General features: G+C 51.0%; 3 protein-coding genes across 3 annotated transcripts; 2 read left to right on the top strand and 1 right to left on the bottom strand.

The window, feature by feature from the left end:
* Positions 1-1833: 1833 nt before the first annotated feature.
* Positions 1834-5012, top strand: DSM5745_03159 (putative C6 transcription factor (Mut3); the record flags this gene model as incomplete). The annotated part of the gene is made up of 4 exons (XM_026745175.1): positions 1834-2116; positions 2170-2962; positions 3007-3618; positions 3668-5012. 4 exons carry the CDS (start codon positions 1834-1836, stop codon positions 5010-5012), a joined length of 3033 nt encoding a protein of 1010 aa, XP_026606041.1.
* Positions 5013-5202: 190 nt separating this feature from the next.
* DSM5745_03158 (oxidoreductase, 2OG-Fe(II) oxygenase family) lies at positions 5203-6165 on the bottom strand (the record flags this gene model as incomplete). Its single annotated transcript, XM_026745174.1, has 2 exons — positions 5203-5785; positions 5849-6165. The coding sequence occupies 2 exons, from the start codon at positions 6163-6165 to the stop codon at positions 5203-5205; spliced, it is 900 nt and encodes a 299-aa protein (XP_026606040.1).
* A 933-nt stretch (positions 6166-7098) lies between these two features.
* DSM5745_03157 (putative PHD transcription factor) lies at positions 7099-9755 on the top strand (the record flags this gene model as incomplete). Its single annotated transcript, XM_026745173.1, has 2 exons — positions 7099-8629; positions 8677-9755. 2 exons carry the CDS (start codon positions 7099-7101, stop codon positions 9753-9755), a joined length of 2610 nt encoding a protein of 869 aa, XP_026606039.1.
* Between the last annotated feature and the right edge of the window lie 575 nt (positions 9756-10330).

The raw sequence follows: 10330 nt of genomic DNA, 5'->3' as shown, positions 1-10330 counted from the left end.
TAAATATTAATAACCTAATTAAGTTATATAGCCTAATATAATGGTAAGGTATGCCAAGCCTTGGCAGCCTAAGGCCAAAGCTTAGGTTACCTAAGGCGCCAACTCCGGACCAATGGTGGATTGGCTCCAGTGACATCAAACAGAAAAACGTTGGCCCTGACATAAATTAGCGTTGCAGGCCTTAATTAAAAGTTAATTTTTTTAAGCTATATTTTTACTAGCTTTTTTTTATATATTTAATGTGGGTATTAAAGGTAATAGCTAGGTACCTTTTTATATAAGTAAATTTATAAATATTAAAGGTACCTAGGTTATTAAAAAAATAATTAATATAGCTAATTAAAAAAAATTAATATAAAATTTTAGTTATAAGGCGGCATTTAAAATAAAAAGTATTAAAATTTAAGTTAAAAACTAAAAAAACTAAGTTTTTTGCTACTAGGAGTTTAAGGGCTTATTTTAAAATAAGTTTTAAAAGTTATTTATTTTAAAAAGGTATTTTTATATATAAATTTTAGTGTAAAGTAACTTTAAAAAAATAACCTTAAGTAACTTAAAGTTATAATATAACTTTAAATATTAAACAGGCACTAGTGCGGTGCTAAACTTAATTTTATTAAAAAATTATATTTTTTAACAAGGAATGCGCTTCCTTAATTTTTTAGACTGCCTTTTGCTTCTGGACGGCGCTAAACCCCTTTTAATTAAGGGAGCGGTTAAGGGGTTCCGCGCCGGTGTGGCAGACGGAATCTAGTGAGTAGCCAACGATAGCGAATCTCACCTATCGCGTGCGTAGAAAGCGCAGCGTCGCCGCATGAGATTGCCGCATTGATAGATGACATCATCACATGATCTGAAAGCTGCGTCCAGGAACAAGCAACGTTTGCTCATCGAGGCGCTGTTGGGTTCGGTAATATATTTGCCTTGTCGACGTTGAACGGACAGATCACCGAGCGCACTAGGTCTCATCAAGGCCTAGAGTCCGACACCGGTGGGCGGCCCCCCAACCGAGTGTCAATAAAGGACTAAGCCTTTTAGTGCGAACAGAGTGTCAGTTGGGATTGGCCGACAAAGGCCGAGAACAGGCTATCTAGCGGCCATGATGCAACGTGAGAGATGAACGATGTCAGGAATTTGCAGCGAAACGTGGAGGGAGAGGGTGGTGAGAAAGGTGGGATTTTATACGAGCGGCAGAGACATGGGCCGCCGAGTGGGACAAGCTCAGTATCAGAATCATTCGAGCCCGTTCCAGTTCCTTGGTTCGATAAGTTTTCAGAGTCAGACCAGTCTAAAAGGATTATTCATCTCCAGGGCTGCATAGTCCTCTCCTCTTTCTGTCCCCTTCAGCCTTCGCGCCCCAAAATGCTCCTCGATCCCCACTGCCATTCAGGTTGAGAACCTGCAAAACGCCCGACTCTAGTCGCATCCAAACTGCTCCGTCGCCGATCGCTAGAGTCCTTTTCTCAAATCCACTGCTTAGTCCTCTTCTTGACTCATTCAACCCTGCGTCAGTCGCATTTTTCCTGCTCTTCTTTGTCTTGACCTGTCATTGTCACATTCTTATGTCGATCTGGTTCTCAAAGAAAAGACAATAAGAGAGAATTCGCGATTTCTCTCTCGGCCTTGTCCGTCTCCGCTGCTCTTTGTGCCTTCCATGACTCGGTAAAGCTGTTTCCACTCGTGGGAGGTGCGATTGGCGATAGCGCTGCGCAGCTTTCACTCTGCACCCCTATTATTACTTCATTTTGATTTCGTACACTCGCTCGCTCTTATATTATATATACCATTCGGCATACTTATTCGGACTTATTTTATGCGGCGGTCCGATTAGCCATGGAAACTCCGGCCGCGTCTTTCCTCCCCGACAACGCGGGCGACGAGGATCCCTCGCCAGAATCGGCTTCCTATGTTCAGGAAGAGGGCGAATACTCTGGCACTCCTTCTAACACTGCCCAGGAGCTCACCACAGAAGATGCTGCGCCCGACGCCAAGCAGGTCAAGACCCCGCATATGCAAAAGAGACGGCGAGTGACCCGGGCCTGTGACGAGTGCCGCAAGAAAAAAATTAAGTGCGATGGCAAGCAACCATGCACCCATTGCACTGTCTACAGCTATGGTGAGCGTCGACTTCTACTCTACTAATCTATCACGACTAATTCCTCGACTCAGAATGCACTTACGATCAACCTTCGAATCGCCGCCGCAACCCCGCACCGCAGTATGTCGAAGCGCTCGAGAGCCGCTTGCACAAAGCCGAAGCCCTCCTCCGTGTCGTCCTTCCCGACTTGAATCTCGATGATCCGCAGTTCGATGTGCATGCAACAGAGCAGATGTTATTGGCGTTCAAGCGGGAAAAGCTGCAGCAGCCACCACAGCCGCCGGCGCAGCCACCCACGCAACTACCGGACACAAATGGCTCCGCGGACGCTCAGGGCTCGGATGGAGCTGGAGCTGATGAGTCATTGCTGGAATCGATGGTCGACAAGTCTGGGTCCCTTGATCTGGACGACCAGGGCCATTGGGATTACCACGGGCATACGTCTGGTATCATCTTTCTTCGCCGGCTCCGTAAACAGCTTGGAGTCAGTCAGCCGGGCGGTAGCGAGATCCCCTTGCGTACACGGCCCGCCCTGCAGCACTTTTTGGAGAGCCCCAAATCGACATCCGATTCTCCGCAAGAGCCATCCCTGCCTCCGACCCACGATCTGCCGCCTCGCGACGTTGCACGGCGTCTGTGTCACAATGCGTTAGAGGATGGATGTGCAATCATACGCTTCGTGCACGAGCCATCATTCTATGCGCTGTTAGATCGAGTTTATGATACGCCTCCGGAGCAATTCACCAATGAAGAGAATTCCTTCCTGCCGCTGCTGTATATCGTTATGTCTGTTGGCTGTTTATTTTCCGACGATGGGGCTGGAACCTTGGATTTATCTGGATATGAAAGCGCGATAGGTCAAGGGTATGTATGTCGGTCCTCATACAAATTCCCGCTAACTTGACTAGATTTCAGTACTTCAAGGCCGGTCGGCAATTACTGGAAATTACTGATTGCCGTGATTTGTTGTCTTTGCAAGCGATCTGCTTCATGGTTATATTCTTACAGTCCTCTGCCAAATTGAGCACCTGCTATTCATATGTCGGAATCGCTTTGCGCTCTTCGCTCCGACTCGGTCTGCATCGTTCCGTCACTGCCAATTTCAACCCAGTCGAACGGGAATTACGCCGTCGCATATTCTGGGTGATCCGAAAAATGGATGTCTACGTTAGCACACTGCTTGGCCTCCCACAGATGCTGAGCGATGACGACATTGACCAGGAGTACCCGATGTCGATCGACGGAGAGTTTATCACCGAAAATGGAATACTGCCGACGCCGGAAGGCCGGATACATGCGATGGTTGGCGCCAATGCACACACGCGACTATCGGTTATCGTCCTCAAAATCGTTAAATACATATACCCTCTCAAGACCGCGCAACACCGGTCTGAGTCGGATCAGCGCTATGTTGTCAGTCATTCGAAAATTAGGGAGATCGAGCGGGATCTCCAGAATTGGATGGAAGAGCTTCCTGCGGCGCTGCGGCCGGGGACCGAAGTTTCTCCCCAGATTGAACGGTATGCTCCTTTTGACTGGTTGGTCAAAGCTCTGAACTAACATATGCAGGATACGGCAACTTTTACGTATCAGCTATGCCCATGCGCAAATGGTCATGTACCGACCTTTCCTGCATTATGTTTCCAGCGGATCGCAAGCTCGAGGGGTAGACCGACGTTCGTACGCCTGCGCCGCCGCCTGTGTCAGCGTTTCACGAAACATCGTTCATATCACCACCGGGATGCATAAAAAGGGACTTCTTAATGGCTCTTTCTGGTTTACCATGTACACCACGTACTTTGCCATTTTATCGCTGCTCTTCTTTGTGCTCGAGAATCCCGACTCGCCGACGGCAAAAGACGGCGTTCTCAAGGACGCCATGGAGGGCAAAAACACGCTTGCTGGGCTAGCAAAGAAGAGTCTTGCAGCTGACCGTTGCTCGCAAAGCCTCAATTGCCTCTTCAAGAACCTCCCTGAGCTGCTCAAGAACAGGCAGAGCTCAAAGACTCAGGTTAATCTGAAACGACCAGCACCCTCTAACCAACCCGCGCCTGAACCGCAGCCAGGATCGCTACAAAGAGCAAGCACTTTCCCTGTCCAACTTCTCAGTCGCCCGTCCAAGCAGGACGGTAATAGAAGCCCCAAGAGCTTGGATGATAACCATCCACCTCGTTCGCCCGCCAAACCACGCGCAAATCGCCGATCGTGGGTTCAGCCTTCTGAAACTCCGACTAGTGCTGTATCAACTCCACCAGAACATACACCACCTTCCAGTGCACAAATGATGCCTCGGACTTTGCCTATAAGGGAGGCCCCGACGGCACAGTTCACACAGCCAATGCCGAACACCACTGGTTTCCCGGATCTTATGCCCATCATGTTTCCGTCGGATGATCCATTTGCGTATCCCACGCAACCGATGTCGACGCTCGAAAACGATCATTTCCAATTTGACGGCAATGCGACTACAGCACCATTCATGTCTTCAATTCCCACCACTGTGGACCAGAACACTTTGAACGGCTTTGGCGGCTTACCAATGTTCCAGAATGCGACCCAGAGCAGCATAGGTGCGGCCCTCTCAGGTCGATTGTCAGGATCGCATATGCAGTCACCTGTTTCGCATGTGTCAACTCCGGGCGAAGCCGTCAACAGCCCCGATCTTGTCTCCATCCCGAACCAGAATTTCATCTGGCAAGGATACGGCATAGACCAGAATCAGAATTACGTCCCTGATGCGACGATGCAGCAAATGCCTACCGGCATAGAGCAGCCTTTTGGCATGGCGGACGATAGCGCCTTCAACGCCGGCCTCGATCTTCCTGGAGTCCCATTGGATGACATATTCGGCAACACAGACATGAAGAACGGCTTTGCGAATGACGATTGGACTCAGTGGATGAACATTGGGTAGTTGAGAAGAGCGAGTGGTAATGTGATGAGTATGAAAATATATAATGACCGGATGCATGGATGATATCAGGCGTTGTGGGAATACCAAACACTTCTATTGCTATCTATCTCTAGCCTTTATAATACAAAATCTATCAAAATCTAATGCACATCCTTTGTGTATATACAAGAACCCATTCAAGAAATTAAAACTAGCGCCTCCTCCACTTCGGCGGCTGATACCAACTCCAAATATTTAAGCCAACCTTCTCTCCCTCTTCCACCGGAAACGCTGCATGCCACGTCTCCGGCCACCCACTCCCATCAGGTCTCAGATTCTCCCAAAACACCGCATTCCCCTTGATCGGCTTGAACGTCACGCCCTCCCTCTTCTCCGTCTGACCCTCGTCGTCCCCGCACTCAATAAACGCACACCACTTCTTATCCCTCGGCTTCCTCAGCAGCGGGAAGTTTGTCCCGCCCCCTTTACACTCCGCCTTGAGATACACCATAAACGTGCTGATGCGGTCCCCACCGTGCCCCTTCGCCGTCCCAACCCAGTCATAGTGGTGCGTGTAGTGGCCCGACACGTTATACCGCTGCGCCCACATGCGCTCGATATACAGATTCGGCTTCCAGCCCTGGAACGAGCGCGCGCGGGCCTCAATGCACCGGACCGTCTGCGTGCGCGGGAGGAGCGCCTGGTCGGAGAGGCGTCTTGTCGTGTCGATATTCGGCGTTGTGTCATTCTTCACGGACGAGGAGAATAGGGCTGAGGGGATGTAGTTCGGTATACTAGATAGCTAACTGTTAGTGGACTGATTGGAAGGAAGGGGAATGTGGCGCTTTCCCGCATACCTAGCATCAACCAACGCATCCGCCTCTTCGCCCGAAAGAAAATTCTCGATGTATATGACCAGCGGCGCATGCGAGAGGATGTGCACGCGGTAGTCATCGTCCGGGCATGTTACGGGTGTTCCGTCGTCGAGACTCAGGACGTCCGGGTTGAGGTTGAGCAGTGTATCTCCGTCCGCGACGTCGTCTTCGTCATCGTCGAATCGGTACGAGCCATGCTGCGGATCGCTCGGGAGGATTTGGCGCAGGAGGGGGTTGATCACGAGCAGGTAGAGGGGGATTAGGTAGAAGAGGGAGGAGAGGGAGATGTTGAGGGGCATGGCACTGGCGATGGCATGCGGGCTAAGAATAATTGCTTTTCCTATGGATGAGGTTGCTCTGGCATGTGATTGGCGTTGAAAGGCCGGCGTTTCCGTTTGCTTGGCTTGGTGGTTTGATAAGGGGCACGTGAGCTTGTGATAAGAGCTGAGTGCGATAAGCTGATAAGATAGAGGCGGTCGGATAGTGCCAGTCTATTGTGGTCGTATTGAACAATGTGCTGGATGTTCAGCAGTAATCCTTAATGCGTGTTATCATTTATAAACTGACTACAGTGGAATCTCCTCGCTCGGGCTTGCTGAGCTTTCCCCTATATCTTATCCTAGCGTTTAGGAAAAACGAACGCCCAGCTACACCATACGGCACTTACACCGCCCTCACGATAAGTGCCTGAAGAACAAGGCGTCGATCTTATCTCGCCGACCGCGAATTTTCCTATCCACGCGCATGTCCATACGTCCTTTATTTGACCTTGATACTGCTTGCAGTCTTGGAATCTGGATTTTCTGAGTATCTTACACCTTTCCCCCGCTCCCGAAACACCATCTCCACTCTTGTACTAGAGCTCTATCAACCGCGCCGGTCACTCAGCCGAGATTCACTCGAAACGGCATTCCGCAACAAACGACTGTCTGTCTTTGTGGTTAGTTGAGAAAACAAAGCTCCCTATCTTTAATCTGCTCGGAGAGCTGTTTGATTAAACTGGGTTTATATATTTGGTCAATGTCGCTGTCCTAATATTCATTTCTGCGCCGTCGCCCTCGCGCATGTGACCATCGAAATACGGACAAATCCAGAGCATTACGAATCGCCCTTGATTTTTGATAGGGCACTGACTTCTGGTTGCATCGCTTTATATAGCTGTCAGTCGCGCAGGAAAGTGGTGCCCGAATCTAATCGCGAGCTCGCTGTAAGGTGCCGGCCAGCAGCTCGAAATGGCTGGGGTCAATCCGTATGAGACCGATCCGGCGCGTATACCAGCAGATGATCCTTTCCATCAACGAAGTCCGAACTATGGCCGCTATCTCCCTCGGGTTGATGACTTCCAACCCCGTTATAACGACTGGTGCCAATCCGACCCCAGTGCGACAGAGTACTGGGAAGACACCGTGAGGGCTCTGTGCATCCCGGAAAACTCATTACACCTGCAAGGGGAACGACAAGCGTATGCTGCTGGCAGCATTATCATCCGAGTCGATCAGGAGGATGCAGTTGGCGAGGCCGCGGACAAGTTCTTGTGCTTGAATGCGAACGAGCTCAATGCGTCCAGGAAGGCGGAGCATGCCTTTCGGAACTTAGGGGTTGCAGTGCCGACGATATACTACTGCGGAATAATAGATGGGAAGAATGTCACGGTAGAGGCTCGGATACCTGGCGTTTCTTTGGACGTTGCCTGGAGGTATCTCAACCCGGAACAGGTGGAGGTGATGAAACAACAATGTCGCATCGTATCGCATGAACTCGGTAACGCGGACTCAGGCCAGGAACAACCATCCTACGTCTGCCCTGAGCTCAACTCACATTTACCTTTGGAGGGTGCACAGATGGAGCGTGACTTGCTTTTCGGAGACGAGAAACCTGGCAGTTACCTGCTTGTTCATAACAATATCCTCATGTCCAATATCGTCGTGAACAACCATCGCATTGTGGGACTCATGGGTTGGCGGTACAGTGGGTATTTTGGGTTTGGGAGGGCAGACAAGGTACATCGACGGATTAGGGTTCCGCGACTGGTATCAGAGTCTGAATCAGGGCCCATGCAAAATCAGAACGTCCAGACGTGGACCAACCTCTACGAAGGCCTTCCAGGGACCGCACCCGAACCGCTTGAGCCAACACGCCCAGTCAAGGTGGAACCATCTAGCACGAACCTGAACAAAGTACCCCTGAATAACGGGGATGTCAAACACGGCATAGACACGCAGGAAGAGCACCCGACGCCCAAGAACTTGGCAAGCCTAAAAAATCGCAACTCAAGAGCCTCATCGTCAGACCGGTCATCCCCATCAAATTCCACCAAAGGAGCAGCCAAGCGGGCAGGGCCGGGGACGAAGAAAGGCATTGGGAGAAAGACTTCAATCAAGAAAAGTAAGCTCGATATTGAGGACAATGAGAGCGTGTGTAGCCGCCGCTCTCAAACTCCCTCGTCAGGCCGCACAAGCAAGGCTCCTGCGAAGAAGCAAAGCTCGGCATCCCTCGCAAATTCGCCGGCGCCTGAACCCAAGAGGAAAGGTGGCAGGAAGTCGAAAGTTGAGGTAGAGGAAGAAGAAGTTGGGGAAGAAGGTGAAGAGCACGAGGAAGGGGAGGATGAAGATGTGTCAGATCCAGACACGCTTTTCTGCATCTGTCGGAAGCCTGATAACCACACTTGGATGATTGCTTGCGACGGCGGCTGCGAGGATTGGTTTCATGGGAAGTGCGTCAACGTCGACCCGCGAGACGTGGAGCTCATCTTGAGATATATCTGTAAGTCTCAAGTTACTCGGCTTCAACTACATACTGATCATGGACAGGCCCGAACTGCAAGGAAAATGGGAAAGGATCGACATTGTGGAAGCCCATGTGCCGACTAAAAGAGTGCCGAAAACCCGCTCGCCACATAAATTCAAAACCTAGCAAGTACTGTTCTGATGAGCACGGGCTAGAGTTCATGCGTCAGAAGACTCGACACCTCAACCTGATCACTCAGCCAAATGGTCAGAGGCCAAATTCCTTCCTTAGGGCAGCCCTTAGCGGCACGCAAACACCGCGAGACGATGACAGCGAGTACGATTCGCAAATCGAGGATGAACAGGACAACAGCAACGAAGATCTGGGAAGCAAAGGCGGCGTCCTCACCCTTGGAGATCTCACTGCAGTCATAATGGGCGTGGGCTCAGCAGAAGAGTTCCGCAAACTTGGAGCTCACATCGTCGCACCTCCCGAAGAACAGCCCGCTCCAGAACCGACAGAGACAGAACCAGAAGTCCCGCCCACCAAGAAGAAACTCGGCCTGGACTTCAGCCCCGACAACCTAAACTACTCTCCCGACGAAGCGGAGAAGCTTGATAAACTCCGCAAGAGGCGAGACGACCTCTTCCACCGCCGAGACATGCTCGCCGCACGAAACACATTCCTCACTCTCGTACGCCACCGCTCGAAGCACATTCTCGAAATCCTGAAAAAGAGAGACCCCAAGGGCGGCTGGAAGGATATCTGCGGTTTCGATACACGACTCGCCTGGTCCGATGAGGAATTCGACGAGTGGCGGCTGTCAGAGCCAGGCAAGAAGGCGCTCGAGGAAGGGACGCCTGAAGCTCTGGCGTCGAGCTACCCCAGTACCAACGTCGATGCCGACGACGACACGGCTATGGACAATGAAGATGAAGATAGTCTTGAGAGTATCACCCGCGGCGTCTGCATGAAGAAGCGCTGTGAGCGGCATAAGCAGTGGCTCAAGGTGCAGCAGCTAGATGTTGGATTCGAGGAGCGTACGCTCGAGACTGATCTAGTTGAGTGTGAGAAGGAGGCGCAGAGTGTCGTCGAGCGCGCCGTACTGAGGATTTGGGCTGAGCATGGGAATGCTCAGAGTCAGCTGGAGAACGGCGCGTAGGCTGTTGGTATCAATTTCGGCTTCGGTTTTTTTGTCTATACTTCTCCCCGACCCTTCGATCTGGGACGTTGGAGCTGATACCCCCTCTTAACCGGGAAGGGGGCATTGCATTGTATCCGGAGTTTGTTTCATTGGCGTTGCATCAATGGCGTATACCGGCGGGTTGGTGGCTATGGTCCACTAGGAAGACAAAAGCTGGGGATACCTATACTTTGTAATATAATGTACCTGATGAGGTCTGTGCATGCAATGAGGTTATATAGACTACAAGCAAAGACTACATGGCCCGATCAGTGGGTGCACTAGCCCTTCCCATCCCAAACACACCACCTCCCAAGCCCACATCCCACGCGATCCTTAACCACCTCCACCACACTCGCCGCCCCACTAGTCTGCTGCGACACCATACTCGCCGTGATCGACACCAAAAGATGCGTATCAATCCCCTGATCCAGCGTCTTCATCAACAGACTAGGGAAGAGCAGCCCATCCGTGTAAAACACTGACTGGATCCCGCCCCCGCCCCCGCTTCCGTCACGCGTATCATCTCCCCTCTGGTTGGAATTCTGCGTTTG

Source organism: Aspergillus mulundensis, assembly GCF_003369625.1.
Source record: "Aspergillus mulundensis strain DSM 5745 chromosome Unknown scaffold_2, whole genome shotgun sequence".
Classification (NCBI taxonomy): domain Eukaryota; kingdom Fungi; phylum Ascomycota; class Eurotiomycetes; order Eurotiales; family Aspergillaceae; genus Aspergillus; species Aspergillus mulundensis.
This window is presented reverse-complemented; position numbering and strand designations above follow the sequence as displayed.